This window comes from Phoxinus phoxinus (genome assembly GCF_949152265.1).
Source record: "Phoxinus phoxinus genome assembly, chromosome: 17".
Taxonomy (NCBI): Eukaryota; Metazoa; Chordata; class Actinopteri; order Cypriniformes; family Leuciscidae; genus Phoxinus; species Phoxinus phoxinus.
The window spans coordinates 24,294,292-24,313,484 of NC_136892.1; the positions used below are offsets into that span (position 1 = coordinate 24,294,292).

The 19,193-nt window shown below is 37.3% G+C and overlaps 2 protein-coding genes across 2 annotated transcripts in view; one reads left to right on the forward strand and one right to left on the reverse strand.

The window, feature by feature from the left end:
* The window catches only part of cacna1bb (calcium channel, voltage-dependent, N type, alpha 1B subunit, b), an 89,738-nt gene that overhangs the window by 10,744 nt on the left and 59,801 nt on the right, over positions 1-19,193 (forward strand). The window contains exon 4 of the mRNA XM_079586012.1: positions 4,884-4,987. Within this exon, the coding sequence (XP_079442138.1) occupies positions 4,884-4,987 (104 nt within the window). The remainder of the gene's footprint in view (positions 1-4,883; positions 4,988-19,193) is intronic.
* On the reverse strand, positions 5,398-18,137 carry LOC306984432 (GTPase IMAP family member 8). The gene is made up of 8 exons (XM_079585791.1): positions 18,003-18,137; positions 16,698-16,853; positions 16,351-16,405; positions 15,511-16,227; positions 14,387-15,091; positions 14,174-14,292; positions 13,423-14,083; positions 5,398-8,453 (listed from the first exon to the last, which is right to left on the reverse strand). Exons 3-8 carry the CDS (start codon positions 16,394-16,396, stop codon positions 8,182-8,184), a joined length of 2,520 nt encoding a protein of 839 aa, XP_079441917.1. The 5' UTR covers positions 16,397-16,405; positions 16,698-16,853; positions 18,003-18,137; the 3' UTR covers positions 5,398-8,181.

The following is a 19,193-nucleotide window of genomic DNA, read 5'->3' on the forward strand; positions in this document are numbered from 1 at the left end:
GATATAACTCATTACAGTGGTAGTGAAAAATATGCATGGATGGAAAATGCATGCGTCTTATTCCATATCGCCCTGCAATCCAGTTTAACCAGGAGCTTAGTGCACTGGAATAATGCTGCACCATATTTAAATTAAGCCATGGGGTTTCTTGTGGGCCCAGAAAGGTGCGGCAGCAATAATCATCGAATTATGATCAAATGATGGAGAAAAGCATTATATCTGGGCATATATCCAGACCCACAGTGCAGTCGAGACACTCAGCATTTTAAAGAGCTGATTCAGGTGTCTAAATCACAATATCAGCTGTACGGTCTCAGTGAAGTACTCCACATAGTGAATCTGGTGCTAAATCAAATAAATTATGCAGTTCATTCTTAAATTTCTGAATTCACCCCACAGTCTTTATTTTTTTATTTCTTTATCTTGGCATGAGAGGGAGAAAAAGAAAAAGAAATATGTTCATTATATCAGAAGATCTTATTATATAGTTTTCTGTCCCTGTACGGACTAAATATTACACTAATATCACACTTACTTAATCTGACACTTTATTCAGTTGACTGTGCATAATGCTGAATAAAGCATTATGATAATCACCGTTTACAGATTAAGTAGATGTGTGTTTGCTCACAGTGTTTCAAAGGAAGTGTTACAATGCAGTAGAACAAAGTAGATAAATTGGGTGACGTGCAATGTCACAGTGAAACAGATATAGGGGAATATGATAAATGTATTTTTGCTGTAATTCTCACACTTCTAATTTGTAATTCCATATATTTGCCATATTTTGGCATCTGATTATAGTATAAAAGTAGCTGGAGTTTACTAAAAACGTTTTAATCCAGTGATGTCTCTTTCATAACAGGTTCATAACCATGAGGTCTTGCAATTCCTGATTTCTCCGCAAAACTTTACCATAACCAGGTTTAGACATCCAGTTTAGATGATTTCACCGTGTGATTGCTGGGAAACATGTAACGTCCTTCCTTATAGTGAATAAATAAAGCAGTGCAGTACAAGTACATATTATGGGCCCTATCTTACACCCGGCGCAATGCAGCGCCAAGTGCGACGCAAGTGTTTTTTTACTAGTTTCAGTCCGACACAGTTATCCTTTTCACGTCCTGCGCCACGTTGTTTAAATAGCAAATTTATTTGTGCGCCCATGGGCGTGCTGGTCTGAAAACGAGGTGTGTTTAGGCGCATTGTTGGCGCGTTGCTATTTTGATGCAACTGAAATAGACTGCGCCATTGACCAACTGAAACCTGGTCTAAAGTTAATGCCGCAATATTTTTGCACCATTAACTTCAGTTAGTACTAAATTAACTTTAGAGCACGTTAGTAATGTGCGCCTATAGGCGGGTCCACAACGCACGTACACTGCTTATTAAACACAAAGGGATGCACAACAGCACACAAACATGCCAAATATTTCAAATAAAAGGATTACAATGTAAAAGATTATTATTATGTATATAAAGATATGGAGGAATCCGGCTTGTCCCGTAGATGGTCTGCTTGCGCACTTTGACCTCGCGCACAAGCAGATCCGTTTGTGCTCTGGAGCAGTGTTTGGTCTTTCCAGAATTCCGTCATGTAAATAGCGAATCCGCCATGGCGCGAGCGGAACTGGCACTTAAAGGGAATGGGAGATTAGACTCTGATTGGTTTAATGCACTTAAATCCTAAAACCCACCCATTACTCATTAAGAGATTAGGGACAAGCCTTTTAGACCATGAGCCTGGTGCGGCAACCATTTTTCCCGTCGTTAAACTAGCAAAAGTGGATTCGGACACACCCTACAGTAAGTGAACTTGCTCCCTGCGCTTTAGACCATGCCCTTAGATCATTATAATAGGGCCCCCTACCTCAAAATGTAATTGCAAAATGAATGTTCTGGTTTGTTCTTGTACATAATGTACTTTCTGTTTATTTTGATTGTAGACACTGAGCCACTTACAGTATATTCTATTTTCTAACACTCTGCAATGATGAATTGCTTTGACATTCCAGGGAAACGTAATTCCCTAAGTAGTTCCTTCGTCAGCATAAGTGAGTATAGACGGGCTCATCTGGGCACTGAGCATTGACTGAGGGACTGTTTCACACAGGTTCCCATCGTCCCTCATGGGAGCTCATACCTCCTGCTCCTCTCACTGTTGCTTAATTAGGAGTGAAATGACTGAGTGCAGGTCTCAGACGCAGCAGCCTGCAGGAATACTGAGACACGCTGATGGTGGTGTGGAAAAACTTCAGTATGGTCATGTTTTTTCATTAATGTAAAAGAAGGATTGATTGTCTTTCTAAAAAGATAACTCTTCTACCTGCTGGATGTGGATGATGATGCAAATTGTCACCTTTAGTTTTATTCTTGTACTGTAGTTACAGCAGGAATTATAACGCACATATATAAAGTCGAGTAGAGATATTGAAAACAAGACAACGACATTTTAGATGTTACAAAAGGTAAGCATTATATTTATGCTCACATTCTGTGGCAGCAACCAATGTATTCTTCAAGCAGAAGGCAGTCCCAAATAAATAAAAGATGGCAGAAAAAGTAAAAGAAATATTGATGATTATAAATAAAATTCATTAAAAAAAATTTTTTTTAAAGTATAATAACTAATGCAATATAATTGACTTTATTTATGTTTTTTAGAATACCATGTTGTTAGCTTAGCAACTATCGTCACACTCCATTGAAATCAATTGTGATTGGAGTCTCGTGTGTGCTTCATGTGACGAGTGTTACTAGCGCCTTATAAATCAGTCCATGATTGTTATGCTACCTTTAGCCAACATTTAGATACATTTTGATACAGGCAGCAGTCAATGAGCGTGCTGGGCTTCGGAAAAGTGCTAACATGTCATCTGATCTGGACTAAAACTAATGGAAACAAAACAACTGAGAGATGTATTTTTACAGTATGTGTGATTGACATGGTCCATCACTGAGCTCATCTATACCTTGTGCTTTTTTTGGCTGAATCATTTACCTGTTCATTAATGATTTATTTGGTTTCTCATCTCCCACTTGGTTTGGTGTTTATTGAGCAGCATTAAGTCTCACGAGTGCCTCATCTCACCTGGGGCTTGTTTTATGAGATACACAATCAATTTTAATATATTTATAATATCTTATTTCTATTTCTCTCCTCTGATACAAAGGGTAGTGTTTTCAAATGTTTATAAATGCATTTTAGACATTCGCAAAAAGTTTCTGGATTGAAACTTTGTTCAGTGAACTGAATCAAATTGATTTGTTCTCAACTTTCTCCAAAAAATAAAAAGCTTTTGAATTGAAAAGCATATTATGATAACACCCCCTTTAAAAGGGAGATGATGGTAAAAGTGACGTTTACTTAAGTGACAAGTGGCACATCATTGACGCATAAGCAGGTTATAGCAGAGAGTCAGTGCTAACGTTATTGCTGCAAAAATCTTTTTAAAGGATTAGTTCACTTTCAAATGAAAATTTGCCCATGATTTACTCACCCTCAAGCCATCCTAGGGTAGGTGTATATGACTTTCTTCTTTCAGACGAATACAATCAGAGTTATATTAAAAAACATCCTGACGCTTCCAAGTTTTATAATGTCAGTGGATTGCAACCAACAGATTGAAGCTCAAAAACGTGCATCCATCCATCATAAACAAACTCCAAACGGCTCCTGCGGGTTAATAAAGTCCTTCTGAAGCAAAATGATGAGTTTGTGTAAGAGAAATATTAATATTTAACACGTTACAAAGTAAAATTCTAGCTTCCAGCCATACGCAGTCTATACCCCTAATGCGCATCTTACTAAACTTATGACGTCAGAAGTAGCGTATAGTGCGTCGTGGCGTAGCTAAATATCAGCAGTACGTCACATTACTCGCATAAGTTGCGCTTTACACTTAAGTGGAATCCGTATGTTCATTTTCTTACACAAACGCATCGCTTTGCTTCAGAAGGCCTTTATTAACCCCCCGGAGCCGCGTGGAGTTTGTTTATGACGGATGGATGCACGTTGAGCTTCAATCTGTTGGTTGTGTGACGTCTCAGTCTAGACTGTGCGTATGTGTGTGTGTTGTTCGTTATGTGTGTTTTAGGGGCCGTCTGGAGGGGGCGTGGTTGACACACCTGACGCTTGTTCGATGCGGAGTGAAAAATGGTGGAGACTGCTCGTGAAGGCGGCGGGAGAGTTTTGTTTGGCGTTCGTCTTCGGTATGGAGTTCGGTGGTCTATGCTGTGACTGGACTGGATTGGATTGAGCTGAGCTGAGCTGAGTGTCCTGTCCGCCCGGCCGGTCCCTGATATATTTTGTGACAGGCTTGTTCGTCCTTGGGTTAAAATAAACGTTTGGTTGTGAAATGACGCGTCTGGTCTCCTTTTTGTTGCAGCCTGAGAGCCGGCTGTAACAGTTGCAATACACTGCCATTATAAAACTTAGAAGAGCCAGGATATTTTTTAATATAACTCAGTTTGTATTTGTCTGAAAGAAGAAAGTCATATACACCTAGGATGGCTTGAGGGCGAGTAAATCATGGGCTAATATTCATTTGAAAGTGACATACCGGTACTTCTTTAATTACAAATGGCTTCAGCCATATTTTCTCAGTGGTGGCTTGTGGGAGTGGATTTGTATTGACTTCATTTATTAAGCGTTAGATTCTCAAACCATGAGAATGATTAAAGTAATTAGTCTCAATATGCTTTGCATAGTAGTCTTAGATGTGTCTTCATTCACAAGAGCAGGTACAAGTCATTGTACATGGATACTGCACACAATACTGATAGTTATTTGTAATGAGCTTGGGAATTTCTTAATCGTCTGTGTGAATGGGTTGTGTAAGGGCTCTACTGTAACATCTCTTGCTTTATTTGTCTATGCACAGGCCAATGATGCCTCTGGGAACACCTGGAACTGGCTGTACTTCATCCCTCTCATCATCATAGGCTCCTTCTTCATGCTTAACCTCGTCCTGGGTGTCTTATCAGGGTAAGTTGTACATCACGCTTGCTCTCTTTGTTTCTCCGATTTCCCTTTCTAGTCCATGGTGAAAATAGACTGTTTCTATTATTTGGAACACTGTGAAGATCTATCTGCCTATATGTGTATACATATTTCAGCTTCATCAAGACTTTTTCCATAAGGTGTATGTGCATTTTGATAAATGTGGAAAAATGTTTAAACTAGTAAATCTATGTACTCCATTATAATAGTAAAAATGCTAAATTTACAAATTCAGTTAAGGGAAGGTTCATTAAATTTTGCCAATCTCAGTATTCTACTTTTCTCCAATGATTTAAAAAAAAGATTGAAAGTGTTTTTTTAATTGATGTTGTCTAAACTTGATGCATCATTCCTTTTAGTGGCTACAAAAACACACTAACAGTTAAATGTTTGTTCTAAATTTCAAAGTTTATTGATCACATGCTCAGTGAATTGAAATTGATATGTTATATTTTAAATCTGCTGTTGCATCCTCTCTCATTGTGACAAAATTGTACAATAATTCTAGAAATATAACTTTTGTAGTTTAACCCTTTCGCACGTACGATCACACCGGTGTGATTAGAACGGTCAGCGCATCACGTGATCAACTGCTAAATTCAAATGTGCTTTCGCGCGTTGGCTGGCGCTGAGCCAGAGACGGACGTGCTCAGTGCTTGTCATATATCACAACTATTCAGTGTTTTCAACCACATAATGTTTATTTTAGGTTTCAGGCATTTAAAATCACATAAGTACTAGCAAACCAATGAATTTGAGTTTGTAAAATACACACAGATGTCTATGGAAGCGCCAATAATAATCCTTTCCATTATAATAAGACGACACGTTTTATTCAAATCAGATACACAACGTGTAAGTAGCTTTACATTTTACCCTATTCTTCCCCCAGTTAACCTGCCACTTACTTTCATGTATTTCGTGAGAAGTGGAGGAATTCGCCTTTGGCTAAGCCACGCCCTAGAATGTATATTGACCAATCACAGCGCAGCCAAGAACGAGCTCCCACAGAGGGTCCGACACTTTTTCACGGCGCTCCATTGACTTCAACGCAGGCGGCTCATATTTTTGGTCTCGGCAGGCTATTACGTCGTCGTTTTATAAAAAATATGGTTAAACGTTGTGCCGGGGGCATTTGTAACACAGATACGCGTTTCCCAGAGAGGTTGGAGGGGGGTGTCCGTTTTTTCCCCTTCCCAAAACCGAAGTTAAATACTGACAAGTGTCGTCTTTGGATTAAACTGTGTGGACGTCCTCACAGTCAGCGAAACCCCTCAAGGATCAACAAGCTCACTTTTGTGCTCTAAGATACATTTAGCTTTTAACCTTACTGTGAGTGTGAAGTTATAGTTAGACAGTTTTATGCTGGTTTAGATTTATGATTTCGGTTCTCTGCCCTAATTGTTGATACGCTAGCACACGCTGCTAATAAATACAGCTTTATACTCGCGTTTGCTTTGTAAATAATAACGATTATAGAAGTGAATAGAGACCTACCCAGCTTTGCATGAACAGTGTTTCTCCTGATATTGTGAGTCACAGCCTCCGTCTCGATTAGGATATGCTGTGTTCATTTTTTGACTGTGACCATTGCTTTTGCCTGTATTTGGATGCCTTGTTGTTGCTCGCGTTTCACCGTATGTCTTGAATAAAGCCTTCAAACGCACACTGCAGACACTTTTGCCTAGTTCTATCGGACACTTTATTTGCTGCTTTATAAAAGTTTGATAAAATTTCAGCAGGAAGAGCTGTCACAGCATAAGCCATGTTGATACCAAACCAGAGCCCAGATGAAGTTGTCGGAGGTAGCAACAGTAACTAAGGGGGGCGGGGCTTAGCCAAAGGTGAATTGACGTGTTGTAAATTCTCTGAGCTGTGGCACAAACAAACATGGCGCCGCCCATCGCGCATACAGCTCAACTAACGCGATCGTTATAAAAGTGTTTAAACAACCAAACACATCCACATGCACATATTTGACAATCGGAATATCTGTGTTTCATGTTATATCTAACATATTGTTGAATATTTTGAATCAAAGAGAGAAAATTACATAAAAGCAGATCATCATTCATTCAGCGCTGTGTTGTGTTTGCGCTGTGTCACGTGACAAGCAATGACGCGTCACCATGGAAACGATAAAATGACAGGTTCTAAATAACGGTCACCTTGAAAAACTCACGCTGGGGGGTCAGTTAGAATATTTTAAACTTACGAGTGAAAGGGTTAAGTGGACTTACATTGTCTTTTTTCTTAAGCACTTTTTCTTAAGAACACATGAAAATAACAACATAACATTTCATACATTTTTATACAATATCATCACATTGTTTTTAAAATAAAATAATAATATTAATGCACACTCCCCTACATAAAAGATGCAAACTCACAAAAACACACTGATAAAACCTGTTGATCAACAGCCCACACTAGCTTCTTCACAATGTGAAATCAAAATGAGAGGAACGCACTGCAAACTGACTGGGCTTTGTATGCAAAGAAGTCAATTTATATTACAATACAAACTGTATGTATAAAGGCTGGGACACACCAAGCTGGCGGTCAGCCGTCAGCTTTTTTTTTTTTTGGTGTGTTCCGCACCGTTGGCTTATGTCGGATGCTGTCGGGATTTTTTGGGCAGATTCAGCATATCTCTCTCACCGACTGGCCGTCGGTGAGAGAGAGAATGTTCTTGGCTGTTCAGCTTAGCGAACGAGTCAGTGCAAAAGCGAAAGTGATGAAAACTTGCAAAGATGACAGTACATACAAAAGGCTGTTATAATTTAATGTGATCTTACCTGAGCATTCGAATGCACAAATATTTTCATAATAACATGCGTCGACTGGAACGAAGAAAGTGATCGGCGTGATTGAAATTCAAAATGGTGAGCAAGTGCTGCTTTGTTTACGGTTTTGTATATCTGCAGTCCTAGTTCAGTTTCCCTTTTTAAATTACAAAAATAGACTATTGATAACTGCTGATATAGACAGATATTTACTTACACACAGGCACAGACTGCATGTGCTAGTTGACAGTCGCCTTTAGTCCTTTTGTGTGCATTTAAGTGCCGCTTTTTGGCCGAGATGCAGCCGATGAGAGCTGACAACACATTCAGCTTTCGTCACTGTTAGTTCTTTGATATCGGCTTGGTGTGTCTCGGGCTTAAAGAACACTGATTCTATATTGAAGATGATCTTGCATGTTTTTGTTCTCTCATATTTCTGATATGTTTTGGAGTGTCCATGTCAGGATAGATTTGGACCATTGAAATATCATCTTTTATACTTTCCATCTTTGGATGTTGAGAACTTGATGTTATGCTCATGGTATCATAACCAGATGATGCAGCATCATTTCTAGGATGCGAGAGCCATTGAAATACTCTGGCATTAGCAGAATTCACAGGATCTCCAAATAAACTGGTGTTGTCGAGCAATGATTCTCCACTCACTGAAAAGACAATGAAAGTTAATGTTATTATGCCCAATTTAATTATTTGCTTGTTTACTGAATATATGATGTACATTCCTGTGTGCCTTACACATGTGTCCTAACCAGATGGGATTCCAGTGATAAGCAATTGTTCTGTCCACTGATGCTGTGGAATAAGGAACTAATATACAGTACAGTACAAAAGTCTTGTTTTCACACCTGGCTGGTTTAGAGCATTTGTCTCAGAACTTGGTGCAGTTTCCCTCTTAGTTTGGTTAGTTTTGGCATATACTAACAGGCCAATTGTGATGCTGATTAGAGCACAATTGTGATAAGTGCACGAGTCAGCTCTCGCCTTTACTGGCTTTCCATCTGCCGGCTTTTTCATCATTGGAGGATGAACGGCTTCATTGTTTTTGTCCTGTCCATGCATTGCATCACTATGTGGACAGGACGAAAGTACTAAGAAGGGGTAATCAGTTATTTGTTTCATGGGCTGATTCTCATAAGGATAAACCTATTTCATGTCAGTGTCAGTCCCACTGGGTAGTGGAAGCTATTAGGCTATATTAGGTTATAATAGCATGGGATAATGAAATTACCAAAAAGTACTAATACATTACGTAACTGGCACGTCATGTGTTAGCTGGTACAGTAACTGCAGTTTCCATAACCTTAACCCAAAATACCACTTTATTTACACTTTGTTATTTTCTATATTTTTGATGACTATGGTGGCTCATAACAACTTACTTACTTCACTGTAGCCTTACCAATACTTTATACTGTTTATTTATCAGTGTTAGTGATATTCTTACAATGTATGTGTATGTTAAGTAAGGTGGGACAATACTAGTGTGTGGGTGTTAACCATTTTTAATAAATAAATGAGCTTGTTTCAAAATTCATATTTCAAAATGTGGGTCCCATGGCCAGAAACAGTTATGAAAACAAGTTTATGTGTGTATACAAATTAAGTGTAAAGAGTGTTAAAGATATGGTAGGCGATTTTGGAGAGGCCAGCAATAGCAAGCTAACTTTAAAAGCATAAGATACCACTGTCCCTTTAGAGCACACCCAAAAGCCACACCTCCTTCAAAACAAATGATCTGCACATCCAAGGAGCAGATTCTACAAAGTGTCACGAGAGATGGTGTTAAAATACTTATTGTCTCAAATCACATAACATTACAATAATAATGAACGTAAACAACTTAAAGAGCTCTAGTTGTACCACCTGACTGCTGCAGATTCATTTCGATGTTGATAGTGTTAAAATAGAAACGCATAAGTCTGAGGGGTTTTCACCTCGCAATTACGGTTACGACATGGCGTGAACTCAGCATAAGCTTGTTGTTTTGGTTCAGGAGGAACTTTAAAAGGCGGCTGCTGTTAACACGGAGGTATGGAAATACTTTAATATGTTAACAGGCAGGTAGGACAACCTATCATTGCATTCAGACAGAACGATGAATGGTTGGATGAAAATGTTTTGGTCCTGAGACTTCCACAGAAGATATATGTACGTTTTTATTAGTGCTGTCAACGTTAATGCGTTAATGCATGCAATTATTTTTTTTTCAGTTTAAAGGGCACCTATTATGGAATTTTGAAATTTACCTTTCATGTAGTGTGTAACATAGATCTAAGTGAACAAAAACATCCTGCAAAGTTTGAAATATGAAAGTGTACCGTATATAAAGTTATTGTCTTTCAAAAGTAAGAGTCGACTCTGAGTAGGGCTGGGCGATAAAACGATAACGATAATTATCGCGATATAATTTTTTGCGATAAAACGATATCAAGAGTTCGATAAATGTTCGATAATGTTTTTGCGCCAAAAGCGGAACGAATCTCATTTGAACCGCGCGCGCCACACGGACCGTTTATCCGCTCGGCTCAAAGTCCAAACGGCAGCGCGAGCTCACAGACGCGTTTACTCTGATCGGTCTCAGACACGAGATCCAGTGAGAAGCGCTTGAATTCAGCGAGGAACACAAATGTCTCAGTGATTTAAACCAGTTTAAAGGCAGATGAGACCGCGCTGACGAACAGCAGAAACACTGAGCGCAACGATACAGTCAGAAGCTTTTCCGTCGACACATTCCCATCATTTACCACGGATTTAACGTTACTGTAACGTTAGCCTAGTAATATTAACTGCACCATGAAATGTGCGTGGGATATATATATTGAATTGTATAATATTATTAATGTAGACAATGTATTAAAGGACTAATGGAATATAATTACAGTTTTTAATAATGTATTTAGGCTACTGGTTTTCATAAATACCATAGAAACCATAAAGTTACATTTTATCTGTGGTTATCATGATCTAAATGCATGATGCTGGATGACCAATGGTTAATTTTAATAAAACTAAAGAATATTACATTTTACCAAATAAAAATAATGTTGTTACTTTTTTTTAACAGATGTTACTGTTTTTGTTAATGAACATAAAAGTAAATCTGCATCCTAACTCAAGCTAATACTACTGAAATAAAGATATTTATTTTGTTAAGGAAAAATGTCAAATGTTTGATCTACCTCGGATTTGTGAATGTTCCCCTGTTTGGCAAGTGTTTGTCATGATATGTTCTGACAATAAAGAGTAGTTTAAAAACACAACGCTCTGGTTTCTACAGCTTTCACGTTGGAGTAAAAATCTGTCTTTAAACTTGAAATAAATAAAGATTTGACATTTATCGATAATTATCGATATCGACTGATATAAAAAAAAATATCGTGATATTTTTTTTTGGCCATATCGCCCAGCCCTAACTCTGAGTCATTTTTATGAATCGTTAGAAGACCGAAGCTTTTTCTCTGACTAGATGACGTCAACTTGTCAAGTTATTTGAATACGATACGCCCACTTATTGCGCTCCAAGGCCAGGGAAAATATCATGGCGACGAGACGCTGCGTTCTGAAGTGCGACTCAAAAGCAAACTTTTTTCATCTGCCCAAGGAGGAGCATTTGAAGACTAAGTGGCTACAATTCATATATACAACTATACCACAGAAGTATAGTCCGAGCCTTGTGTTTTGCTCGCGCCATTTTCAAGACGATTGCTTTACCAACTTAAATGCACTCAAACTGGGATTCGCGAGCCGGCTGATATTGAAGGAAGGTTCAGTTCCAAGTGTATTTGCATCAGCTTCCTCCTCCGTATCACAACCTGTAAGTGTTATTAATAATTGTTGCTTTTATGTTTTATGTAGCATTAATTATTTTGTTTGTTGTGTAAGCACCGTTTAGCTTCTAGGTCTTCAATGAAAATTGTATTGAGATAGCATGTGAAGTGTTTGTCGTTGTTTTAGGAGTTGTCTTAAAGAATAGAGTAATACCTCGTAGTAACGTAACTCAATTTTTTTTTTTTTTTTTGTAAAAACGTTATGTTTATGCATCGGGCTAACGCAAACAAAGACTGATTGTGCTTTTACAATATGAACTCTGGGCTATGCTCGCTAACATAACATTACATTCTTTATCTTATTTTTAGTTTTTTACTACAAACTACAAAGCAGTGGACTATAATAATTATTATAACACAATTTAATTGATAAAAGCATCATTGTACTCCGTGTTAAACAATAAGTATTATCTATGTAAACACTGCTGGGTCATCTGACCAATCAACGCAGATTAGCGTCGTGCAAAGGAGGGGTTTGAAAAACGAGTCGTTGAACGATTCATTTGGGAGTCGGTGAGAAAATCAGGTAAAAATAAATGCATATTATACGACAACAAAAGTGTTTTTTGTCATTGCATGCATGTAAAACTGTTGTTGGGGACTCCCTAAACAACATTAGGAACATTTTAAATGTCATAATAGGTGCCCTTTAACACGTTAAAAATATTTAACGCAATTAACGCAGCATCCATTTTTTTCTGTCATCCTTTGGCTAGCGTTACATTATATGATCAAGCTCTTATTCATGCAAATGCTTTGAAACCATTCAAGCGCGTCAAGAAACAAGAGAACGTGATAATCGAGTTCTCTTTCACGGTTGAACGAACAAAAACACACACAAGTACGCCAAAATGTCAGTTTTGGAACACGTGTGAGATCCGCGTCATGTGCAGCAGCCTGCCACTGCTTAACCAAATAAACCTGCTACTGTCTGTCATTAATGTTAATCACAGAAAAAAGGTAACAGAGAAAATTATTCATTGCTCTTGACTGAAGAACTTTTGTAGCTTTAATAAGGATTCATCTAGATTTAATTTATAATTCAGGCAGTGCAGACTGTTTGATAACTTTATTAAATGTATGTATATTTCCTACCTATTAGACAGGAAGGGCACAGGTAAATATGACATTTATTATGGGTTTATGTGAAGATTGTTATAAGGTCACTTAAATTAAAATCCTAATAAATGTAAAAAAAAAATTATAGCTTTTAATTACTAAGTAATGTTGAATGGCTATAATTAATGTTTAAAATTGGAAAACAAAATAAATTTAATTGAGACACCAGTAGCTGTATTAGTATCAGTGATACTGGCCTTCATTCATTAAAAGATGCCATTAAACAAATATTTAAAGTACCGGTATACTGTCTTTGTTGTTTCTACATTAATTTAGAGATTAACTGAAATTATTACATTATAAAATATAATAAAACATAAAAAACGTATATTAAAAACGTAAGTGTTTTTGATAGCAATTAATTGCGATTAATCACAGAAAATGTGTGATTAATCTAGTTACTTTTTTTTTATCGACTGATAGCACTAGTTTTAATATTTAGACCACTTCTATTATTCATTGCTATCAGGATGTTTCAAGTTTCAAACAGTATAAAAAAAAAGTGTTCATAAAACAAATTGCCTACCCTACCTTTAACTATGTTGAAAAATAATTGTGTTAAGCTCATTTGATCACATAATTAAAATTAATTCTGTCACCGTATAATCTATTACTCTAATACAATAATATTCTATTTGCGGAACTGGCTACAAATTCAGAAACTTACTACTTGGGATCAAGCCGGTGAAGCTTCCCCTTCTTCTGGTTGATGGCTGCTTGGATTCTTCATCTAGGTCCACAACGGCTGCCTCCAGCATCCTCTCTATGAGTTCATCCTCACGTTTATTCCACTCTTCTTCAGTCAGCACCTTACCAGTAAACCATTTGATCACTGGATTGGATGTTGTTATTTTTCTCTTTTCTAGAGTATAGTATTCTCCTCTGTTTCTTGCCACCATCTCTTCAATCATTTTAAGCAGACTTTTTAAATGTCTGTCATCATCTAGTACATGATATCTGTTTCCACACTTTCTTATCAACCTCTGCAGGGCTTCTCCTTCACATGCAATGTACTGCTCAACTGGTCTGTCCTTCAGCCAGTTTCCAGAGAATATAATTATAGTATATCTCCAGACATGCTCCCCAAAAAGGCTCATGAGCTCCAACACTGTTTTTTCTGCTTTTTTTGTAAAAGACTCACTCACAGGTAGCACAAGCAGGAATGCATGCGGACCTGGCAAACTAACCGTCACACTGCTTAAAATTTCTTTTACGTTTTCCAGATTTGATGTTGACCAACCTGGTGTGTCAACCACAGAGACCTTGCATCCTTCAACGTTTCTCTGTTTCATCATACATTGCCTTGTTCTTGTCTGGAGTTTGAAACCCTACAGAATATCAATGATGTAACAATGATAATCTACCGGGACACAGGAATTAAGCTAAAATTTGGTATTTAAATTGCAAAAGTTAAATACCTCATTTAGTGTAATGTCAAAAAAATGTCCTTGCACAATCACATTTCCTGATTTACTTTTCCCAACTCCTTCTCCTCCAAGAAGCACAATCCTCACTTCTGAGAGTTTTTTTTCCCTTTCTGAGAAAGAAATGGTATGTGTTATTGTTAACAAAGAATGACTTGCATTGTCACCTTGTGCAATTTATTTCCACATATAGAAAATAGCTTGTACCTTTAAGCAGCTCTTGAAGAATAACGTTTTGTCTAGTCCTTTTCTCTGTGTTTATTTTGGCTTTCTTTAGCTTCAGCTCAAGCTCATTGAATGGATTGCTCTTCTCATCTAGCTCATAATGGCCATTTTCCATCACCATTTCCTCAATCTTCCCAAGGAGTTCTGTGACTTGTGTGCTGTCAGTGTGATTCTTACAGTTAAATACATGGTATCTGTACCCACATTGTTCCATTAACCACTCAAGGGGCTCGCCTTCCTTTTCAATACGTTCCTCAATGGTTGTTTCTCCAAGCCAGTCTCCTCTGGTGAACAGCACGATTGTATGGCTCCACACCTCCTTCCCTAAAAGACCCATGTGTTCCTCTACAGCTGTTCGATACAATTTATTACATGCTGTGGCAATGGGAACAGTTAACAGAATCGCATGTGGCCCAGGAGGACATAGATGCACACTACGTCTAATCTCCAGTTTGTCAATCTCTGATGTCTTCTCGAGAGGATATTGCCAGAACCAGCCTGGAGTGTCGACTACTCTCAGCTGTCTTCCGTGCACTTCAGCATGCCTAACCTCACAGCACACTGTTGTTCTTGATTCATCAACTTGAAAAGCTTCTTCACCCAGAATGAGGTTCCCTGCAGAACTTCTTGCAGCCCATGATGCTCCAAGTATTACAATCTGTATATCAGTGAGATGTTGTTCCACATCTGAAAGAAGAGATTAAAGTTGTATTGCTCTCACAATACTTTATATTGGTATATTATGTTGCAGTTTATGTAATATGGTTGTCTTTGGCACTTTCATTACATCAATAGCACGTAGGTGCTAGTAAGGAAGATAAAATATTATAAAATATCGTTATAGAGAGTGACTGATGGTGCTTTTCTTATGACTACTACAGATGTTTTTTTTATGCTGCGGTTATTGTGTACACTATTGTGTATTTACACTGTATATACTGTCTTGTTTATTTGTTATTTGTATTAAAGGTAGAATATCTGAGCAATGGTGGGTGGAGTTCCCAACTTATCTTGCATTACATTCCATACAAAGTCACTATGTAATATAATTACTTTAATAACGAAATCAGTTTTGGGTCAATCTTTAGTATGTAATAATTTCTCACCTTTATTGCGTGCTTGGAGTTCAACCCTTTGACTCTTGACGGCAAGAATTCTCTGTTTGACTTTTTCCTCTCTCATTTTCTGTCTCTCGTCATCTATAGACAGAGCTTTACTGAATTTAAAGTAATTGTGATTGTTTTGGGCTACCATTTCCTCAGTTTTTTCTAGCAGTGTGATCACTTGAGAGCTGTCATTCCTATCTTTAATATTAAGGACATGATACCTGTTCTGACACTTTCTTAGAAGTAATTGGAGGTCTGGCCAGTTTCTAAGATTGTTATTAAAAGATCTATCATCATATGGAGTGATGGAGCTAAACAGCACAATAATGTGTCTCCAGACATTCTCTGACAAAAACTCCAGATGTTCATTCAAAGCTTTTCTATAGTCTTTTGGAAAAATGTTATCTACAGGAATGACCAGAAGGAAGGCGTGAGGTCCAGGGGGACACAGTGTTGGGCACCTTATCACTTCCAGTTTGTCAAACATTGGAGTATTTTCCACAGAGTAATGCCACCACCAGCCTGGGGTGTCAACCACAGTCACATGTCTTCCATGTACTTCACCCTCTGCTTGAACAGACCGAGCAGTTCTTCTCCCAACAACAAAAGCATTTCTTCCCAGAATGGTGTTTCCTGTTGAACTTTTTCCACTTGATTCAATTCCTCCCAACTGTCGACCCCCAATCAGTATAATTCTGATTTCAGAGAGACGTTTTCCTTAAAGTAAATAATATATTAAATAATTATATAGTTGAATTAGACTGCTGTCGAAAAGTTTATAAATGATTTGTTAATTGTAGGCATGATAAACATAAGAGGGTGATAATATTTAAAACTTACTGGAACCAGATGTTGAGAGACTTTTTGGTGTACTGTGTTCTGACATCTTTATTTCCTGTTTAATAAATAATGTCATTGATTATTTACATTAAATTTAAATTAAGTGATATTGTTGGCCATTTTATTAGATGCATCTGCAAGCAATCAACAAAGTATGTTAATGCAAACATGTAACTGTCAGACTCCTCACCAGCTTATGTTGGTAGTTATGTAGATATTTTTCATGGATCTTTAAACTTTGAAGAAATAATTATTTGACTGTAAATGGTTTTTACTATGTACAAGTGCTTTGAGACAATTTATATACAGTAAGCATTTGTTTTGAGTCAACCACAAACATGCCTTACCTTTTCTGGGTTGTAGTTTAAAATGAAGACTCGAAGGCTGTTTCACTTCCTCATATGTTAGGAGGTGTTATGTTATTTGTAGATGTTATGAGATCTATTGTTCCTCATATTACATGTCAGCAGGTTGCCAGTTCTTCAAACATTTTTGCTTCAGTGCTAAGAAAAATAAATAGAATAATCAACCCTCTATGCACAACTTGGCAATAGAATAGAAACATTTTTTAGTTTACTTGCCAGACTCTTAAGTTTGTAAAATGGCAAAGCTTTTTACTACGTTCATATGTGGTATGATCTGAAAGCATAACAACTACACTTTTAACATAAGTCAATCAACCATTTTTTTATGAGAGAACTTTAGTAATTAGAACTAAAACCTGAAAAATAACCATGTGTTAATGACAATTTATGGATGCATATTTGTCTTATTAACAGAACTTAGAGAATTATGAGCTGGTGGTGGTGGTGGTGCTTGAGACATTGTTGATCATTCAGTGTTTCTGCAAAAAAATACTGATAAGATAATAATACTACTAATTCTTAACTACTAATAATAACTACTATTATTACTAATAATAATAATATAAAACACAGTCTGATGAGCTGTTAGGTTAATGAATAATAATAATTTTGTTTGCATTGATTTCTGATTTGCTGAAATCAAAACATGGATATAATACTGTAGGTGAGCACTAGCCAATGGCATTGCCACTTGTGAATAAGTTCCACCCACGGCACCTAAGGTGCTTTGCTTGTTCTTAGCGGCTGAATAATTACAAAAGAACTCTGTGATTTTGACATGGAAGAAAACCATTTACATGTAGCACGTCAATTCAATGTGTGATGTAAGACTCTCTCGCTTACTCTCTCTTTGTGTGCATGTGAGAAAAAAAAGGCTGTGCTCAGTCTAGTAATGACAAGTCAGGTACAATACAAATGACAGTGCACTTTGTGCGCTTTAAAGAGGGAGAGTGAAACTCTCAAGCGTCCAGTCAAGTGAAAATACAGTTTATAACTCAAACATTGGCAAATTAAATTTCACAGTTTATTAGCCAGTGGCAAACAATATATTATTTAGTCGCCTAGCATGAAAATTTAGTCGCATACAGTATGTGAGTGATTTACTCTCATTGTAGAGTAAAGATTGATTGAAGACTCCTTATTTTAGGGGTAAAGATGCTATTTCAAAAATATATTATTTAAATGATCGGCGCATGTTACATCATTTTACACATTCTTTCCTCGGCAAAACTTTAAAAATATCTTTACATACTTTATGAGTGTACATACTTTAAACGACACACTTACCCCTTAAAGTAAGGCTGTCCGTTTCTGTAAAATGTCCTGTAATATGTCTTTTGTCTGGAGTCGTTTACAGTAACTTTTAACCAGGTTTTGCTGGAGCATCTGATCCAACCGGTTTTAACTGCTTTGGAAAAGTACATGACATTCAATGTGGCATGCAGGCCACTCCCTCTACACTCTTTTTTACCTAGGTGTGTCTTGTCTTAGCATTCGGACATTATTGCTTCAGTGCTGAGAAAATAAATAGAACAATTATTAATTAGTTTCAGTTCACTTCACTGCACTATAAAATTAGGTTCTAAAATTGTCTTTTGCCAATAGTTTGGTAATATATATATTTTTAATTTAAAAAAAAGTATTTATTCAAGGATTCTTTAACAGAAATGGATGTACATTTTTCAGATTGTATACTTCAGGGGGATCCTGTGCCCGATTAGCAACTCCCATTAAGATAAGATAAATGAAATCCTAACTATATTATTATAACGAGCCTCTAAAGACCACTTTGGGTGTGTCAGATTAGTAGAATAAATACAATTATTTTGTAGTCCAAAGGAACCTCTCAGTGTCATGAACTGCTCCGAGACACGAAGGTGGAGAATCCAAACGCAGCTTTATTTAAGGGGAAATCCAAAGAACAGACAGGGTCAAACACAGGAAGGCAGTCCGTACAAACAAACAAACAAACAAACAAAACAGGCAGGGACCAGAGGCAAGAGAGTAATCCAGGGACCAGAGGCAAGAGAGTAAACCAGGGAACAGGGCAAGATATCCAAAAACCAAAAGACAAGAAAACCAGGAGAATGCTCAGAAATGCAGTGTGACAACTAAAACAAGACTTCGCGGTGAGTGAATGAATGAACAAGGTATAAATAGACAGACTAACAGGATGAGACAGGTGAAATGCAATCAGTGAATGAGGTACAGGTGAGTGTGATCAGTGACAAGTGATGAGTCCGGGCAGAGAATGATGGGAGATGTAGTCTGTGAGTGAATGATAATAGTCTTGATGTGGAGTGCCCTCAGGTGGCTTTCAAGGGCACTCCAGCTGGTGACCGTTACACTCAGAATAGTTTGACAAAAATAAAATAGACATAGAGGAATATTCAGACTAGTTCAGAGAATTGATTGAAGAGTCTGTTCAAAAACCATAACTCAAATTGCTTTAAAAAAGAAAAAGAAAAAGTATATTCA